Below are 22,317 nucleotides of genomic sequence, written 5' to 3'. Positions count from 1 at the left end.
AGTCCACTGTAGTAGAATATATATAGTCCACTGTAGTAGAATATATATAGTCCACTGTAGTAGAATATATATAGTCCACTGTAGTAGTAGAATATATATATAGTCCACTGTAGTAGAATATATAGTCCACTGTAGTAGAATTATATAGTCCACTGTAGTAGTAGAATATATATAGTCCACTGTAGTAGTAGAATATATATAGTCCACTGTAGTAGTAGAATATATATAATCCACTGTAGTAGTAGAATATATAATTAGTCCACTGTAGTAGAATATATATAGTCCACTGTAGTAGTAGAATATATAGTCCACTGTAGTAGTAGAATATATATATAGTCCACTGTAGTAGAATATATAGTCCACTGTAGTAGAATATATATAGTCCACTGTAGTAGTAGAATATATATAGTCCACTGTAGTAGTAATATATTAGTCCACTGTAGTAGTAGAATATATATAGTCCACTGTAGTAGTAGAATATATATAGTCCACTGTAGTAGTAGAATATTATAGTCCACTGTAGTAGAATATATTAGTCCACTGTTGTAGAATATAATAGTCCACTGTAGTAGAATATATAGTCCACTGTAGTAGTAGAATATATATAGTCCACTGTAGTAGAATATATATAGTCCACTGTAGTAGAATATATATAGTCCACTGTAGTAGTAGAATATATATAGTCCACTGTAGTAGAATATATATAGTCCACTGTAGTAGAATAAATTTAGTCCACTGTAGTAGAATATATATAGTCCACTGTAGTAGAATATATATAGTCCACTGTAGTAGTAGAATATATATGCCACTGTAGTAGTAGAATATAGTAGTCCATTGTAGTAGTAGAATATAATATAGTCCATGTAGTAGTAGAATATATATATAGTCCACTGTAGTAGTAGAATATATATAGTCCACTGTAGTAGAATATATATAGTCCACTGTAGTAGAATATATATAGTCCACTGTAGTAGATATAATAGTTCACTGTAGTAGAATATATATAGTCCACTGTAGTAGTAGAATATATAGTCCACTGTAGAGTAGAATATATATAGTCTACTGTAGTAGTAGAATATATAGTCCACTGTGTAGAATATATATAGTCCACTGTAGTGTAGAATATATATAGTCCACTGTTAGTAGAATATTTATAGTCCACTGTAGTAGTAGAATATATAGTCCCACTGTAGTAGAATATATATAGTCCACTGTAGTAGTAGGATATATATATAGTCCAATGTAGTAGAATAATAATAGTTCCACTGTAGTTAGAATATATATAGTTCACTGTAGTAGTAGAATATATATAGTCCACTGTAGTAGTAGAATATATATAGTCCCACTGTAGTAGTAGAATATATATAGTCCATGTAGTAGTAGAATAGATATAGTCCACTGTAGTAGTAGAATATTATAGTCCACTGTAGTAGAATTATATATAGTCCACTGTAGTAGAATATATATAGTCCACTGTAGTAGAATATATAGTCCACTGTAGTAGAATATATATAGTCCACTGTAGTAGTAGAATATATAGTCCACTGTAGTAGTAGATATATATAGTCCACTGTCGTAGTTAGAATATATTATAGTCCACTTAGTAGTAGAATATATATAGTCCACTGTAGTAGTAGAATATATATAGTCACTGTAGTAGAAATATATAGTCCACTGTAGTAGAATATATATAGTCCACTGTAGTAGTAGAATATATATAGTCCACTGTAGTAGTAGAATATATATAGTCACTGTAGTAGTAGAATTATATAGTCCACTGTATAGTAGAATATATATAGTCCACTGTAGTAGAAGATATATATAGTCCACTGTAGTAGTAGAATATATATAGTCCACTGTAGTAGTAGAATATATATAGTCCACTGTAGTAGTAGTAGAATATATATATAGTCCACTGTAGTAGTAGAATATATATAGTCCACTGTAGTAGAGAATATATATAGTCCATCTGTAGTAGTAGAATATATATAGTCCACTGTAGTAGTAGAATATATATAGTCCCACTGTAGTAGTAGAATATAGATATAGTCCACTGTAGTAGTAGAATATATATAGTCCACTGTAGTAGTAGAATATATAGTCCACTGTAGTAGAATATATATAGTCCACTGTAGTAGAATATATATATAGTCCACTGTAGTAGAATATATATAGTTCACTGTAGTAGAATATATATAGTCCACTGTAGTAGTAGAATATATATAGTCCACTGTAGTAGAATATATATAGTCTACTGTAGTAGTAGAATATATATAGTCCACTGTTGTAGAATATATATAGTCCACTGTAGTAGTAGAATATATATAGTCCACTGTAGTAGAATATATATAGTCCACTGTAGTAGTAGAATATATATAGTCCACTGTAGTAGAATATATATAGTCCACTGTTGTAGAATATATAGTCCACGTAGTAGAATATATATAGTCCACTGTAGTAGAATATAATAGTCCACTGTAGGAGTAGAATATATATAGTTCACTGTAGTAGTAGTATATATAGTCCACTGTAGTTAGAATATATATAGTCCACTGTAGTAGTAGAATATATATAGTCCACTGTAGTAGTAGAATATATAGTCCACTGTAGTAGAATATATAGTCCCTGTAGTAGAATATATATATAGTCCACTGTAGTAGAATATATATAGTCCACTGTAGTAGAATATATATAGTCCACTGTAGTAGAATATATATAGTCCACTGTAGTAGTAGAATATATATAGTCCACTGTAGTAGTAGAATATATAGTCCACTGTAGTAGTAGAATATATATAGTCCACTGTAGTAGTAGAATATATATAGTCCTGTATTAGTAGAATATATAGTCCACTGTAGTAGAATATATATAGTCCACTGTAGTAGAATATATATAGTCCACTGTAGTAGTAGATATATAGTCCACTGTAGTAGTAGAATATATAGTCCACTGTAGGTAGAATATATATAGTCCACTGTAGTAGAATATATAGTCCACTGTAGTAGTAGAATATATATAGTCCACTGTAGTAGTAGAATATATATAGTCCACTGTAGTAGTAGAATATATATATAGTCCACTGTAGTAGTAGAATATATATATAGTCCACTGTAGTAGTAGAATATATATATAGTCCACTGTAGTAGAATATATATAGTCCACTGTAGTAGTAGAATATATATAGTCCACTGTAGTAGTAGAATATATATATAGTCCACTGTAGTAGAATATATATAGTCCACTGTAGTAGTAGAATATATATAGTCCACTGTAGTAGTAGAATATATATATAGTCCACTGTAGTAGAATATATATAGTCCACTGTAGTAGAATATATATAGTCCACTGTAGTAGTAGAATATATATAGTCCACTGTAGTAGAATATATATAGTCCACTGTAGTAGTAGAATATATATAGTCCACTGTAGTAGTAGAATATATATAGTCCACTGTAGTAGTAGAATATATATAGTCCACTGTAGTAGAATATATATAGTCCACTGTTGTAGAATATATATAGTCCACTGTAGTAGAATATATATAGTCCACTGTAGTAGTAGAATATATATAGTCCACTGTAGTAGAATATATAGTCCACTGTAGTAGAATATATAGTCCACTGTAGTAGTAGAATATATATATAGTCCACTGTAGTAGAATATTATAGTCCACTGTAGTAGAATATATATAGTCCACTGTAGTAGTAGAATATTATAGTCCACTGTAGTAGAATATATAGTACCACTGTAGTAGTAGAATATATAGAGCACTGTAGTAGTAGAATATATAGTCCACTGTAGTTAGAATATATATAGTCCACTGTAGTAGAATATATATAGTCCACTGTTGTAGAATATATAGTCCACTGTAGTAGAATATATATCCACTGTAGTAGTAGAATATATATAGTCCACTGTAGTAGAATATATATAGTCCACTGTAGTAGAATATATAGTCCACTGTAGTAGTAGAATATATATAGTCCACTGTAGTAGTAGAATATTATAGTCCACTGTAGTAGTAGAATATATAGTCCACTGTAGTAGAAATATATATAGTCCACTGTAGTAGTAGAATATATATAGTCCACTGTAGTAGAATATATAGTCCACTGTAGTAGTAGAATATATAGTCCACTGTAGTAGTAGAATATATATATAGTCCACTGTAGTAGAATATATATAGTTCACTGTAGTAGAATATATATAGTCCACTGTAGTAGTAGAATATATATAGTCCACTGTAGTAGAATATATATAGTCCAATGTAGTAGTAGAATATATATAGTCCACTGTAGTAGTAGAATATATATAGTCCACTGTAGTAGTAGAATATATATAGTCCACTGTAGTAGAATATATATAGTCCACTGTAGTAGAATATATATAGTCCACTGTAGTAGAATATATTAGTCCACTGTAGTAGTAGAATATATATAGTTCACTGTAGTAGTAGATATATATAGTCCACTGTAGTAGTAGAATATATAGTCCACTGTAGTAGTAGAATATATATAGTCCACTGTAGTAGATATATATAGTCCACTGTAGTAGAATATATATAGTCCACTGTAGTAGAATATATATAGTCCACTGTAGTAGTAGAATATATATAGTCCACTGTAGTAGTAGAATATATATATAGTCCACTGTAGTAGTAGAATATATATAGTCCACTGTAGTAGTAGAATATATATAGTCCACTGTAGTAGAATATATATAGTCCACTGTAGTAGAATATATATAGTCCACTGTAGTAGAATATATATAGTCCACTGTAGTAGTAGAATATATATAGTCCACTGTAGTAGTAGAATATATATAGTCCACTGTAGTAGTAGAATATATATAGTCCACTGTAGTAGTAGAATATATATATAGTCCACTGTAGTAGAATAATATATAGTCCACTGTAGTAGTAGAATATATATAGTCCACTGTAGTAGTAGAATATATATAGTCCACTGTAGTAGTAGAATATATTAGTCCACTGTAGTAGAATATATAGTCCACTGTAGTAGAATATATAGTCCACTGTAGTAGAATATATATAGTCCACTGTAGTAGTAGAATATATAGTTCACTGTAGTAGTAGAATATATAGTCCACTGTAGTATAGAATATATAGTCCACTGTTGTAGAATATATATAGTCCACTGTAGTAGTAGAATATATAGTCCACTGTAGTAGAATATATAGTCCACTGTAGTAGTAGAATATATATAGTCCACTGTAGTAGAATATATATAGTCCACTGTTGTAGAATATATATAGTCCACTGTAGTAGAATATATATAGTCCACTGTAGTAGAATATATATAGTCCACTGTAGGAGTAGAATATATATAGTTCACTGTAGTAGTAGAATATATATAGTCCACTGTAGTAGTAGAATATATATAGTCCACTGTAGTAGTAGAATATATATAGTCCACTGTAGTAGAATATATATAGTCCACTGTAGTAGAATATATATATAGTCCACTGTAGTAGAATATATAGTCCACTGTAGTAGAATATTATAGTCCACTGTAGTAGAATATATATAGTCCACTGTAGTAGTAGAATATATAGTCCACTGTAGTAGTAGAATATATAGTCCACTGTAGTAGTAGAATATATATATAGTCCACTGTATTAGTAGAATATATATATAGTCCACTGTATTAGTAGAATATATATAGTCCACTGTAGTAGAATATATATAGTCCACTGTAGTAGAATATATATAGTCCACTGTAGTAGTAGAATATATATAGTCCACTGTAGTAGTAGAATATATATAGTCCACTGTAGTAGAATATATATACACTGTAGTAGTAGAATATATAGTCCACTGTAGTAGTAGAATATATATAGTCCACTGTAGTAGTAGAATATATATAGTCCACTGTAGTAGTAGAATATATATATAGTCCACTGTAGTAGATATATATAGTCCACTGTAGTAGTGAATATATAGTCCACTGTAGTAGTAGAATATATATAGTCCACTGTAGTAGAATATATATAGTCCACTGTAGTAGAATATATATAGTCCACTGTAGTAGTAGAATATATATATAGTCCACTGTAGTAGTAGAATATATATAGTCCACTGTAGTAGTAGAATATATATTCCACTGTAGTAGTAGAATATATATAGTCCACTGTAGTAGAATATATATAGTCCACTGTTGTAGAATATATATAGTCCACTGTAGTAGAATATATATAGTCCACTGTAGTAGTAGAATATATATAGTCCACTGTAGTAGAATATATATAGTCCACTGTAGTAGAATATATATAGTCCACTGTAGTAGTAGAATATATATAGTCCACTGTAGTAGAATATATATAGTCCACTGTAGTAGAATATATATAGTACACTGTAGTAGTAGAATATATATATAGTCCACTGTAGTAGTAGAATATATATAGTCCACTGTAGTAGTAGAATATATAGTCCACTGTAGTAGTAGAATATATAGTCCACTGTAGTAGTAGAATATATAGTCCACTGTAGTAGTAGAATATATAGTCCACTGTAGTAGTAGAATATATATAGTCCACTGTAGTAGAATTATATAGTCCACTGTTGTAGAAATATATAGTCCACTGTAGTAGAATATATATAGTCCACTGTAGTAGTAGAATATATATAGTCCCACTGTAGTAGAATATATAGTCCACTGTAGTAGAATATATATTCCACTGTAGTAGTAGAATATATATAGTCCACTGTAGTAGTAGAATATATATAGTCCACTGTAGTAGTAGAATATATATAGTCCACTGTAGTAGTAGAATATATATATAGTCCACTGTAGTAGTAGAATATATATAGTCCACTGTAGTAGAATATATATAGTCCACTGTAGTAGTAGAATATATATAGTCCACTGTAGTAGTAGAATATATATAGTCCTGTAGTAGAATATATAGTTCACTGTAGTAGAATATATATAGTCCACTGTAGTAGTAGAATATATATAGTCCACTGTAGTAGAATATATATAGTCCAATGTAGTAGTAGAATATATAGTCCACTGTAGTAGAATATATAGTCCACTGTATAGTAGAATATATATAGTCCACTGTAGTAGAATATATATTCCACTGTAGTAGTAGAATATATATAGTTCCTGTAGTAGTAGAATATATAGTCCACTGTAGTAGTAGAATATTATAGTCCACTGTAGTAGTAGAATATATATAGTCCACTGTAGTAGAATAATATAGTCCACTGTAGTAGAATATATAGTCCACTGTAGTAGAAGATATATAGTCCACTGTAGTAGAATATAATAGTCCACTGTAGTAGAATATATAGTCCACTGTAGTAGTAGAATATATATAGTCCACTGTAGTAGTAGAATATATATAGTCCACTGTAGTAGTAGAATATATATAGTCCACTGTAGTAGTAGAATATATATAGTCCACTGTAGTAGAATATATATAGTCCCACTGTAGTAGAATATATATAGTCCACTGTAGTAGAAATATATAGTCCACTGTAGTAGAATCTATATAGTCCACTGTAGTAGATATATATAGTCCACTGTAGTAGTAGAATATATATAGTCCACTGTAGTAGTAAATATATATATAGTCCACTGTAGTAGTAGAATATATATAGTCCACTGTAGTAGTAGAATATATATATAGTCCACTGTAGTAGAATATATAGTCCCACTGTATAGAATATATAGTCCACTGTAGTAGTAGAATATATATAGTCCACTGTAGTAGAATATATATCCACTGTAGTAGAATTATATAGTCCACTGTAGTAGTAGAATAATATAGTCCACTGTAGTAGTAGAATATATATATAGTCCACTGTAGTAGTAGAATATATATAGTCCACTGTAGTAGTAGATTATATATAGTCCACTGTAGTAGAATATATATAGTCCACTGTAGTAGAATATAATAGTCCACTGTAGTATAGAATATATAGTCCACTGTAGTAGTAGAATATATATAGTCCCTGTAGTAGAATATATAGTCACTGTAGTAGAATATCTATAGTCCACTGTAGTAGTAGAATATATATAGTCCACTGTATAGAATATATATAGTCCACTGTAGTAGTAATATATAGTCCACTGTAGTAGTATATATATATAGTCCACTGTAGTAGTAGAATATATATAGTCCACGTGTAGAATATATATATCCACTGTAGTAGAATAATATAGTCCACTGTATGAATATATATAGTCCACTGTAGTAGTAGAATATATAAGTTCACTGTAGTATAAATATATATAGTCCACTGTAGTAGTAGAATATATAGTCCCGGTAGTAGTAGAATATATATCCACTGTAGTAGAATATATATAGTCCCACTGTAGTAGAATATATTAGTCCACTGTAGTAGAATATATATAGTCCACTGTAGTAGAATAGATATAGTCCACTGTAGTAGAATATATATAGTCCACTGTAGTAGTAGAAATATATAGTCCACTGTATAGTAGAATATATATAGTCCACTGTAGTAGTAGAAATATATATAGTCCACTGTAGTAGTAGAATATATATATAGTCCACTGTAGTAGTAGAATATATATAGTCCACTGTAGTAGAATATATATAGTCCACTGTAGTAGAATATATATAGTCCACTGTAGTAGAATATATATAGTCCACTGTAGTAGAATCTATATAGTCCACTGTAGTAGAATATATATAGTCCACTGTAGTAGTAGAATATATATATAGTCCACTGTAGTAGTAGAATATATATAGTCCACTGTAGTAGAATATATATATCCACTGTAGTAGTAGAATATATATAATAGTCCACTGTAGTATAGAATATTATATAGTCCACTGTAGTAGAATATATATAGTCCACTGTAGTAGAATATATAGTCCACTGTAGTAGAATATATAGTCCACTGTAGTAGTAGAATATATATAGTCCACTGTAGTAGTAGTAATTATATAGTCCCTGTAGTAGAATATATATAGTCCACTGTAGTATAGAATATATATGTCCACTGTAGTAGTAGAATATATAGTCCACTGTAGTAGTAGAATATATATATAGTCACTGTAGTATAGAATATATATTAGCCACTGTAGTAATATATTAGTCCACTGTAGTAGTAGAATATATAGTCCACGTAGTAGTAGATATATATATAGTCCACTGTAGTAGAATATATATCTAGTCCACTGTAGTAGTAGAATATATATAGTCCACTGTAGTAGTAAATATATATATAGTCCACTGTAGTAGAATATATATAGTCCACTGTAGTAGAATATATAGTCCACTGTAGTAGTAGAATATATAGTCCACTGTAGTAGAATATATATAGTCCACTGTGTAGTAGAATATATAGTCCACTGTAGTAGTAGAATATATAGTCCACTGTAGTAGTAGAATATAATATTCCACTGTAGTAGAATATATATAGTCCCACTGTTGTAGAATATATATGTCCCTGTAGTGAATATATATAGTCCACTGTAGTAGTAAATATATATAGTCCACTGTAGTAGAATATATATAGTCCACTGTAGTAGAATATATATAGTCCTGTAGTTGTAGAATATAGTCCCTGTAGTAGAATATATATAGTCCACTGTAGTAGAATTATATAGTCCACTGTAGTAGTAAATATATATAGTCCACTGTAGTAGAATATATAGTCCACTGTAGTAGTAATATATATAGTCCACTGTAGTAGTAGAATATTATATAGTCCACTGTAGTAGAATATATAGTCCACTGTTGTAGAATATATATATCCACTGTAGTAAATATATATAGTCCACTGTAGTAGAAATATATATAGTCCCTGTAGTAGAAATATATTAGTCCACTGTAGTAGAATATATATAGTCCACTGTAGTAGTAAGAATATATAGTCCACTGTAGTATAGAATAATATAGTCCACTGTAGTAGTAGAATATATATAGTCCCTGTATAGTAGAATATATATAGTCCACTGTAGTAGTAGAATATATATAGTCCACTGTAGTAGTAGAATATATATAGTCCACTGTAGTAGAATATATATAGTCCACTGTAGTAGTAGAATATATATAGTCCACTGTAGTAGTAGAATATATATAGTCCCGTAGTAGAATCATATATTCACTGTAGTAGAATATATATAGTCCACTGTAGTAGTAGAATATATATAGTCCACTGTAGTAGAATATATCTAGTCCAATGTAGTAGTATAATATATATAGTCCCACGTAGTAGTATAATTATATAGTCCACTGTAGTAGTATATATATAGTCCACTGTAGTAGATATATATAGTCCCTGTAGTAGAATATATAGTCCACTGTAGAAATATATAGTCCACTGTAGTAGTAGAATATATATATTTCACTGTAGTAGTAAATATATATAGTCCACTGTATAGTAGAATATATATAGTCCACTGTAGTAGTAGAATATTATAGTCCACTGTAGTAGAATATATATAGTCCACTGTAGTAGAAATATATAGTCCCTGTAGTAGATATTATAGTCCACTGTAGTAGAATATTATAGTCCCTGTAGTAGAATATATATAGTCCACTGTAGTAGTAGAATATATATAGTCCACTGTGTAGTATATATTATTAGTCCACTGTAGTAGTAGAATATAATAGTCCACTGTAGTAGTAGAATATATATAGTCCACTGTAGTAGAATATATATAGTCCACTGTAGTAGAATATATATAGTCCATGTAGTAAATATATATAGTCCACTGTCGTAGTAAATATAATAGTCCACTGTAGTAGTAGATATATATAGTCACTGTAGTATTAGAATATATGAGTCACTGTAGTAGTAGAATATTATATAGTCCACTGTAGTAGTTAGAATATATATAGTCCACTGTAGTAGTAGAATATATAGTCCACTGTAGTAGTAAATATATATAGTCCACTGTAGTAGTAGAATATATATAGTCCACTGTAGTAGTAGAATATATATAGTCCACTGTAGTAGAATATATATAGTCCACTGTAGTAGAATATATATAGTCCACTGTAGTAGTAGAATATATATAGTTCACTGTAGTAGTAGAATATATATAGTCCACTGTAGTAGTAGAATATATATAGTCCACTGTTGTAGAATATATATAGTCCACTGTAGTAGTAGAATATATATAGTCACTGTAGTAGAATATATAGTCCACTGTAGTAGTAAATATATATAGTCCCTTAGTAGAATATATAGTCCACTGTTGTAGAATATATAGTCCACTGTAGTAGAATATATATAGTCCCTGTAGTAGAATATTATAGTCCACTGTAGGAGTAGAATATAATATATTTCACTGTAGTAGTAGAATATATATAGTCCACTGTAGTAGTAGAATATATATAGTCCACTGTAGTAGTAGAATTATATAGTCCACTGTAGTAGAATATATATAGTCCACTGTAGTTATATATATAGTCCCACTGTAGTAGAATATATATAGTCCACTGTAGTAGTCGAATATATATAGTCCACTGTAATAGAATATATATAGTCACTGTAGTAGTAGAATATATATTCCACTGTAGTAGTAGAATATATATAGTCCACTGTAGTAGTAGAATATATATATAGTCCCCTATTAGTAGAATATTATATAGTCCACTGTATTAGTAGAATATATATAGTCCACTGAGTAGAATATATATCCCGTAGTAGAATATATAGTCCACTGTAGTAGTAGATATATATAGTCCACTGTAGTAGTAGAATATATATAGTCCACTGTAGTAGTAGAATATATATAGTCCACTGTAGTAGTAGAATATATAGTCCACTGTAGTAGTAGAATATATATAGTCCACTGTAGTAGTAGAATATATAGTCCACTGTAGTAGTAGAATATATATGTCCACTGTAGTAGTAGATATATATATAGTCCACTGTAGTAGAATATATATATAGTCCACTGTAGTAGAAGAATATATAGTCCACTGTAGTAGTAAATATATAGTCCACTGTAGTAGAATATATATAGTCCACTGTAGTAGAATATAATAGTCCACGTAGTAGTAGAATATATATATCCACTGTAGTAGAATATATAGTCCACTGTAGTAGTAGAATATATATAGTCCACTGTAGTAGTAGAATAATCTAGTCCACTGTAGTATAGATATATATAGTCCACTGTAGTAGTAGAATATATATAGTCCACTGTGTAGAATATTATAGTCCACTGTAGTAGAATATATATAGTCCACTGTAGTAGTAGAATTATATAGTCCACTGTAGTAGAATATATAGTCCCACTGTAGTAGAATATATATGTCCACTGTAGTAGTAGAATATATATAGTCCACTGTAGTAGAATATATTAGTCCACTGTAGTAGAATATATATAGTCCACTGTAGTATAGATATATATAGTCCACTGTAGTAGTAGAATATATAGTCCACTGTAGTAGTAAATATATATAGTCCCTGTAGTAGTAGATATATAGTCCACTGTAGTAGTAGATATATATATAGTCCACTGTAGAATATATAGTCCACTGTGTAGAATATATATAGTCCACTGTAGTAGAAATATATAGTCCACTGTAGTAGTAGAATATATAGTCCACTGTAGTAGTATAATATATAAGTCCACACTGTAGTAGAATATATATAGTCCACTGTAGTAGAATATATATAGTCCACTGTAGTAGTAGAATATATATAGTCCACTTGTAGTAGTAGAATATATTAGTCCACTGTAGTAGTAGAATATATATAGTCCACTGTGTAGTAGAATATATATAGTCCACTGTATGTAGTAGAATATATATAGTCCACTGTAGTTAGAATATATAGTACACGTGTAGTAATATATATAGTCCACTGTAGTAGAATATATATAGTTCACTGTAGTAGAATATATATAGTCACTGTAGTAGTAGAATTATATAGTCCACTGTAGTAGAATATATATAGTCCACCTGTAGTAGAATTATATAGTCCACTGTATTAGTAGATATATATAGTCCACTGTAGTAGTAGAATATATATAGTCCACTGTAGTAGTAGAATATATATAGTCCACTGTAGTAGAATATAATATAGTCCACTGTAGTAGAATATATATAGTCCACTGTAGTAGTAGAATATATATAGTTCACTGTAGTAGTAGAATATATATATAGTCCACTGTAGTAGTAGAATATATAGTCCACTGTAGTAGTAGAATATATATAGTCCACTGTAGTAGAATATATATCCCTGTAGTAGAATATATATAGTCCACTGTAGTAGAATATATATAGTCCACTGTAGTAGAATATATATAGTCCCTGTAGTAGTAAATATATATAGTCCACTGTAGTAGTAGAATATAATATAGTCCACTGTAGTAGTAGAATATATATCCACTGTAGTAGTAGAATATATATAGTCCACTGTAGTAGTAGAATATATAGTCCACTGTAGTAGAATATATATAGTCCACTGTAGTAGAATATATATAGTCCACTGTAGTAGAATCTATATAGTCCACTGTAGTAGAATATATATAGTCCACTGTAGTAGTAGAATATATATATAGTCCACTGTAGTAGTAGAATATATATATAGTCCACTGTAGTAGTAGAATATATATATAGTCCACTGTAGTAGTAGAATATATATATAGTCCACTGTAGTAGAATATATATAGTCCAATGTAGTAGTAGAATATATATAGTCCACTGTAGTAGAATATATATAGTCCACTGTAGTAGAATATATATAGTCCACTGTAGTAGTAGAATATATATAGTCCACTGTAGTAGTAGAATATATATATAGTCCACTGTAGTAGTAGAATATATAGTCCACTGTAGTAGTAGAATATATATATAGTCCACTGTAGTAGTAGAATATATATAGTCCACTGTAGTAGAATATATATAGTCCACTGTAGTAGTAGAATATATATATAGTCCACTGTAGTAGTAGAATATATATATAGTCCACTGTAGTAGATATATATATAGTTCACTGTAGTAGAATATATATAGTCCCACTGTAGTAGTAGAATATATAGTCCACTGTAGTAGAATATATATAGTCCACTGTAGTAGTAGAAATTATATAGTCCACTGTAGTAGTAGAATATATATAGTCCACTGTAGTAGTAGATATATATAGTCCACTGTAGTAGAATATATAGTCCACTGTAGAATATATATAGTCCACTGTAGTTAGAATATATATAGTCCACTGTAGTAGATAGAATATATAGTTCACTGTAGTAGTAGAATATATATAGTCCACTGTAGTAGTAGAATATATATAGTCCACTGTAGTAGTAGAATATATATAGTCCACTGTAGTAGAATATATATAGTCCACTGTAGTAGAATATATATAGTCCACTGTAGTAGAATATATATAGTCCACTGTAGTAGAATATATATAGTCCACTGTAGTAGAATATATATAGTCCACTGTAGTAGAATATATATAGTCCACTGTAGTAGTAGAATATATATAGTCCACTGTAGTAGTAGAATATATATAGTCCACTGTAGTAGTAGAATATATATAGTCCACTGTAGTAGAATATATATAGTCCACTGTAGTAGAATATATATAGTCCACTGTAGTAGAATATATATAGTCCACTGTAGTAGAATATATATAGTCCACTGTAGTAGAATATATATAGTCAATGTAGTAGAATATATATAGTCCACTGTAGTAGAATATATATAGTCCACTGTAGTAGTAGAATATATATATAGTCCACTGTAGTAGTAGAATATATATATAGTCCACTGTAGTAGTAGAATATATATATAGTCCACTGTAGTAGTAGAATATATATATAGTCCACTGTAGTAGTAGAATATATATAGTCCACTGTAGTAGAATATATATAGTCCACTGTAGTAGTAGAATATATATAGTCCACTGTAGTAGTAGAATATATATAGTCCACTGTAGTAGAATATATATAGTCCACTGTAGTAGAATATATATAGTCCACTATAGTAGTAGAATATATATAGTCCACTGTAGTAGTAGAATATATATAGTCCACTGTAGTAGTAGAATATATATATAGTCCACTGTAGTAGTAGAATATATATATAGTCCACTGTAGTAGTAGAATATATATAGTCCACTATAGTAGTAGAATATATATAGTCCACTGTAATAGTAGAATATATATAGTCCACTGTAGTAGAATATATATAGTCCACTGTAGTAGTAGAATATATATAGTCCTGTATAGTAGAATATATATAGTCCACGTAAGTAGTAAAATATATATAGTCCACTGTAGTAGTAGAATATATAGTCCACTGTAGTATAAATTAATAGTCCACTGTAGTTATTATATATAGTCCACTGTAGTATAATATATATAGTTCACTGTAGTAGTAGAATATATATAGTTCCACTGTAGTAGTAGAATATAAGTCCACTGTAGTAGTAGAATATATAGAGTCCACTGTATAGTAGAATATATAGTCCACTGTAGTAGTATATATATAGTCCACTGTAGTAGTAGAATATATATAGTCCACTGTAGTAGTAGAATATATATAGTCCACTGTAGTAGAATATTTATAGTCCACTATAGTAGAATATATATAGTCCACTGTAGTAGAATATTTATAGTCCACTATAGTAGAATATATATAGTCCACTATAGTAGAATATATATAGTCCACTGTAGTAGAATATATATAGTCCACTGTAGTAGAATATATATAGTCCACTGTAGTAGAATATATATAGTCCACTGTAGTAGTAGAATATATATAGTCCACTGTAGTAGAATATATATAGTCCACTGTAGTAGTAGAATATATATAGTCCACTGTTGTAGTAGAATATATATAGTCCACTGTAGTAGAATATATATAGTCCACTGTAGTAGAATATATATAGTCCACTGTAGTAGAATATAATAGTCCACTGTAGTAGTAGAATATATATAGTCCACTGTAGTAGTAGAATATATAGTCCACTGTGTAGTAGAATATATATAGTCCACTGTATAGAATATATATAGTCCACTGTATAGTAAATATATATAGTCCACTGTATAGTAGAATATATATAGTCCACTGTAGTAGTAGAATATATATGGTCCACTGTAGTAGTCGAATATATATAGTCCACTGTTGTAGTAGAATATATATAGTCCACTGTAGTAGTCGAATATATAGTCCACTGTAATAGAATATATTAGTCCACTGTAGTAGTAGAATATATTCCCTGTGTAGTAGAATATATATAGTCCACTGTAGTAGTAGAATATATATAGTCCACTGTAGTAGAATATATATAGTCCACTACTCACGGTAGTCTACGTTGAAGTGGGCCAGTCTAGTGTACACTACTCACGGTAGTCTATGTTGAAGTGGGCCAGTCTAGTGTACACTACGTTGCAGTGGGCCAGTCTAGTGTACACTACTCACTGTAGTCTACGTTGAAGTGGGCCAGTCTAGTGTACACTACTCACGGTAGTCTACGTTGAAGTGAGCCAGTCTAGTGTACACTACTCACGGTAGTCTACGTTGAAGTGGGCCAGGCTAGTGTACACTACTCACGGTAGTCTACGTTGAAGTGGACCAGTCTAGTGTACACTACTCACGGTAGTCTACGTTGAAGTGGGCCAGTCTAGTGTACACTACTCACGGTAGTCTACGTTGAAGTGGGCCAGTGTAGTGTACACTACTCACGGTAGTCTACGTTGAAGTGGACCAGTCTAGTGTACACTACTCACGGTAGTCTACGTTGAAGTGGGCCAGTCTAGTGTACATTACTCACGGTAGTCTACGTTGAAGTGGGCCAGTCTAGTGTACACTACTCACGGTAGTCTACGTTGAAGTGGGCCAGTCTAGTGTACACTACTCACGGTAGTCTACGTTGAAGTGGGCCAGGCTAGTGTACACTACTCACTGTAGTCTACGTTGAAGTGGGCCAGTCTAGTGTACACTACTCACGGTAGTCTACGTTGAAGTGGGCCAGTCCCTCCCCGGTGAAGTAGGTTCCTCTCTCTACGTGCAGGAAACAGTGTTTGCTCTTCTTCTCCTGAATGACCTCCTTGACCCCGGACGACCCCTGGTTCATCAGGTTCCACCCTCGGATGCAGCCGTCCAGACGAGGGTTGATCTAGAACAGGGGTCGTTACGTCAAATGTTATCAGGTGGTTGTACGATGGTCGTTTTACGGTTATGGAATCGTTATTTTTATGGTTTGTTCTGTGGTTGTCCGCTAATTGTTTGTGTGGTTATTGGTTGAATGTTTGTTCTATGGTTGTTCTATGGTTGTTCTATGGTTGTTCTATGGTTTGTTCTATGGTTGTTCTATTGTTGTTCTATGGTTTGTTCTATGGTTGTTCTATGGTTTGTTCTATGGTTGTTCTATGGTTTGTTCTATGGTTTGTTCTATGGTTGTTCTATGGTTTGTTCTATGGGTTGTTCTATGGTTTGTTCTATGGTTGTTCTATTGTTGTTTTATGGTTAGTTCTATGGTTTTTTTATGGTTTGTTCTATGGTTGTTCTATGGTTTGTTCTATGGGTTGTTCTATGGTTTGTTCTATGGTTGTTCTATGGTTGTTCTATGGTTGTGGTGTTGTGGCAGCGGGCTGTTTACCGGTTTGATGACGCTGTCGGTGCGGTTGGGCAGCCCTGCGATGTACACCTTGGTCTCCAGTTTCCCGTTAACGGACGTAAAGAGACTCCCGGGGCTGTTGATGCTCATCACCGCTTCCTTACTGATCTTAACGCTGATGCTGGACTCTAGTTCATCTACTGAGATCTACAACAACATTACACAACAACAACATTACACAACAACAACAACATTACACAACAACAACATTACACAACAACAACAACATTACACAACAACAACATTACACAACAACAACAACATTACACAACAACAACATTACACAACAACAACAACATTACACAACAACAACAACATTACACAACAACAACAACATTACACAACAACAACAACATTACACACCAACAACATTACACACCAACATTACACAACAACATTACACAACAACATTACACACCAACATTACACAACAACAACAACATTACACAACAACAACAACAACATTACACAACAACAACAACATTACACAACAACAACAACATTACACAACAACATTACACAACAACAACATTACACAACAACAACAACATTACACAACAACATTACACAACAACATTACACAACAACAACATTACACAACAACAACAACATTACACAACAACATTACAACAACAACAACATTACACAACAACAACAACAACAACATTACACAACAACATTACACAACAACAACAACATTACACAACAACAACAACATTACACAACAACAACATTACACAACAACAACATTACACAACAACAACATTACACAACAACAACATTACACAACAACATTACACAACAACAACAACATTACACAACAACAACAACATTACACAACAACAACAACATTACACAACAACAACAACATTACACAACAACAACATTACACAACCAACATTACACAACACTAACAACATTACACAACAACAACATTACACAACAACAACAACATTACACAACAACAACAACATTACACAACAACAACATTACACAACAACAACAACATTACACAACAACAACATTACACAACAACAACACAACAACATTACACAACAACAACAACAACATTACACAACAACAACAACATTACACACCAACATTACACAACAACATTACACAACAACATTACACACCAACATTACACAACACTAACAACATTACACTAACAACATTACACAACAACAACAACATTACACAACAACAACATTACATCATAATAATAAACTTATTTTTCTATGGGGTAGATCATCTTTAATATTGTGGTATATTGTGATAGATTGTGGTATATTGTGATATATTGTGATAGATTGTGGTATACTGTGATATATTGTGATATATTGTGGTATATTGTGATAGATTGTGGCTTCTATCAATGTCATTTCCAACCCCCCATATAAGAGTACCAGTTAAACGTTTGGACACACCTACTCAGTCCAGGGTTTTTCTTTGTTTTTACTATTTCCTACATTGTAGAGTAAACAAATCAAAATACATTTTATGTTTGAGATTCATCCAAGTAGCCACCATTTGCGTTGATGACAGCTTTGCACACGCTTGGCATTCTCTCAACCAGCATCACCTGGAATGGTCTGACAGCATTCTGCAGCGATACGCCATTCCATCTGGTTTGTTCTTGTTTTTCCAACAGGATAATGACCCAACACACCTCCAGGCTGTGTAAGGGCTATTTGACCAAGAAGGAGAGTGATGGAGTGCTGCATCAGATGACCTGGCCTCCACAATCACCACAACCTCAACCCAATTGAGATGGTTTGAGATGAGTTGGACTGCAGAGTGAAGGAAATGCAGCGAACAAGTGCTCAGCATATGTGGGAACTCCTTCAAGACTGTTGGAAAAGCATTCCAGGTGAAGCTGGTTGAGAGAATGCCAAGCGTGTGCAAAGCTGTCATCAAGGCAAAGGGTGGCTACTTTGAAGAATCTCAAATATAAAATATATTTTGATTTGTTTAACACTTTTTGTGGTTACTACATGACTCCATATGTGTTATTTCATAGTTTTGATGTCTTCACTATTATTCTACAATGTAGAAAATAGTAAAAATAAAGAAAAACCCTTGAATGAGTAGGTGAGTCCAAACTGTTGACTGGTACTGTATATACAGTTGAAGTCGGACGTTTACATACACCTCAGCCAAATACATTTAAACTCAAGTTTCTCAGAATTCCTGACATTTAATCCTAGTAAAAAATTCCCTGTCTTAGATTATCTTTGAGTCAGTGTATGTTTCATCTTTGCGTCACGGTTTGTTGTTTTTGTTTATTCAGTTTATTTATATGTATTTGCATAGTTTCACAGTGTAAATAAAAATGTGGAACGACACACGCGCTGCACTTTGGTCCTTTGGCGGTGGGAGATTCTGTCACGGCTGGTCGTAAAGAGAAGCGGGAACAAAGTGCAGGGTGTCGTTCCACATTTTATAAGCAAAGAGGCACTGAGTTTGAAGGTAGGCACTGAGTTTGAAGGTAGGCACTGAGTTTGAAGGTAGGCCCTGAGTTTGAAGGTAGGCACTGAGTTTGAAGGTAGGCCCTGAGTTTGAAGGTAGGCACTGAGTTTGAAGGTAGGCCCTGAGTTTGAAGGTAGGCCCTGAGTTTGAAGGTAGGCCCTGAGTTTGAAGGTAGGCCCTGAGTTTGAAAGTAGGCCCTGAGTTTGAAGGTAGGGCCCTGAGTTTGAAGTAGGCCCTGAGTTGAAGGTAGGCCCTGAGTTTGAAAGGTAGGCCCTGAGTTTGAAGGTAGGCCCTGAGTTTGAAGGTAGGCCCTGAGTTTGAAGGTAGGCCCTGAGTTTGAAGGTAGGCCCTGAGTTTGAAGGTAGGCCCTGAGTTTGAAGGTAGGCCCTGAGTTTGAAGGTAGGCACTGAGTTTGAAGGTAGGCCCTGAGTTTGAAGGTAGGCCCTGAGTTTGAAGGTAGGCCCTGAGTTTGAAGGTAGGCCCTGAGTTTGAAGGTAGGCCCTGAGTTTGAAGGTAGGCCCTGAGTTTGAAGGTAGGCCCTGAGTTTGAAGGTAGGCCCTGAGTTTGAGGTAGGCCCTGAGTTTGAAGGTAGGCCCTGAGTTTGAAGGTAGGCCCTGAGTTTGAAGGTAGGCCCTGAGTTTGAAGGTAGGCCCTGAGTTTGAAGGTAGGCCCTGAGTTTGAAGGTAGGCCCTGAGTTTGAAGGTGGGCCCTGAGTTTGAAGGTGGGCCCTGAGTTTGAAGGTGGGCCCTGAGTTGAAGGGTGGGCCCCTGAGTTTGAAGGTGGGCCCTGAGTTTGAAGGTAGGCCCTGAGTTTGAAGGCAGGCATTGAAATACATTCACAGGTACACCTCCAATTGATTCAAAAGATGTCAATTAGCCTATCAAGAAGCTTCTAAAGGCATGACATCATTTTCTGGAATTTTCCAAACTGTTTAAAGGCACAAATCAACTTAGTGTATGTAAACTTCTGACCCACTGGAATTGTGATACATTGAGTTATAAGTGAAATAATCTGTCTGTAAACAATTGTTGGATAAATTATTTGTGTCATGCACAAAGTAGATGTCCTAACCGACTCTGCCAAAACTATAGTTTGTTAACAAGAAATTTGTGGAGTGGTTGAAAAACGAGTTTTAATGACTCCAACCTAAGTGGATGTAAACTTCTGACTTCAACTGTAACATATCGCCACATCTTAACACTGGATTGAGATCAAACCCATCTGAGCAACAACAAAAAAGACAGGCTAATATAACCAGCTAGAGACAGTAAAAGACAGGCAGTCAGGTTGGACAGACGGTAAAAGACAGGCAGTCAGGTTGGACAGGTGACTAACATAACCAGCTAGTTAGAGACAGTAAAAGACAGGCAGTCAGGTTGGACAGACGGTAAAAGACAGGCAGTCAGGTTGGACAGGTGACTAATATAACCAGCTAGTTAGAGACAGTAAAAGACAGGCAGTCAGGTTGGACAGGTGACTAATATAACCAGCTAGTTAGAGACAGTAAAAGACAGGCAGTCAATTTGGACAGACAGTAAAAGACAGGCAGTCAGGTTGGACAGGTGACTAATATAACCAGCTAGTGACAGTAAAAGACAGGCAGTCAGGTTGGACAGGTTACTAATATAACCAGCTAGTTAGAGACAGTATAAGACAGGCAGTCAGGTTGGACAGGTGACTAATATAACCAGCTAGAGACAGTAAAAGACAGGCAGTCAGGTTGGACAGGTGACTAATATAACCAGCTAGTTAGTGACAGTATAAGACAGGCAGTCAGGTTGGACAGGTGACTAATATAACCAGCTAGAGACAGTAAAAGACAGGCAGTCAGGTTGGACAGGTGACTAATATAACCAGCTAGAGACAGTAAAAGACAGGCAGTCAGGTTGGACAGGTGACTAATATAACCAGCTAGAGACAGTAAAAGACAGGCAGTCAGGTTGGACAGGTGACTAATATAACCAGCTAGTGACAGTAAAAGACAGGCAGTCAGGTTGGACAGGTGACTAATATAACCAGCTAGTTAGTGACAGTAAAAGACAGGCAGTCAAGTTGGACAGGTGACTAATATGACCAGCTAGAGACAGTAAAAGACAGGCAGTCAGGTTGGACAGGTGACTAATATAACCAGCTAGTTAGTGACAGTAAAAGACAGGCAGTCAGGTTGGACAGGTGACTAATATAACCAGCTAGAGACAGTAAAAGACAGGCAGTCAGGTTGGACAGGTGACTAATATAACCAGCTAGTGACAGTAAAAGA

The 22,317-nt window shown here is 32.8% G+C and overlaps 1 protein-coding gene across 1 annotated transcript in view; it reads right to left on the bottom strand.

The window, feature by feature from the left end:
- The window catches only part of pros1 (protein S), a 62,272-nt gene that overhangs the window by 6,403 nt on the left and 33,552 nt on the right, over window positions 1-22,317 (bottom strand). The window contains exons 10-11 of the mRNA XM_029743179.1: window positions 17,571-17,735; window positions 16,919-17,087 (exon numbers count right to left, since the gene is read on the bottom strand). Of these exons, the coding sequence (XP_029599039.1) occupies window positions 16,919-17,087; window positions 17,571-17,735 (334 nt within the window). The remainder of the gene's footprint in view (window positions 1-16,918; window positions 17,088-17,570; window positions 17,736-22,317) is intronic.

This window comes from Salmo trutta, unplaced genomic scaffold (assembly GCF_901001165.1).
Source record: "Salmo trutta unplaced genomic scaffold, fSalTru1.1, whole genome shotgun sequence".
NCBI lineage: Eukaryota > Metazoa > Chordata > Actinopteri > Salmoniformes > Salmonidae > Salmo > Salmo trutta.
The sequence above is the reverse complement of the archived record's forward strand: the minus strand, read 5'-3'. Positions and strand labels throughout refer to the sequence as shown.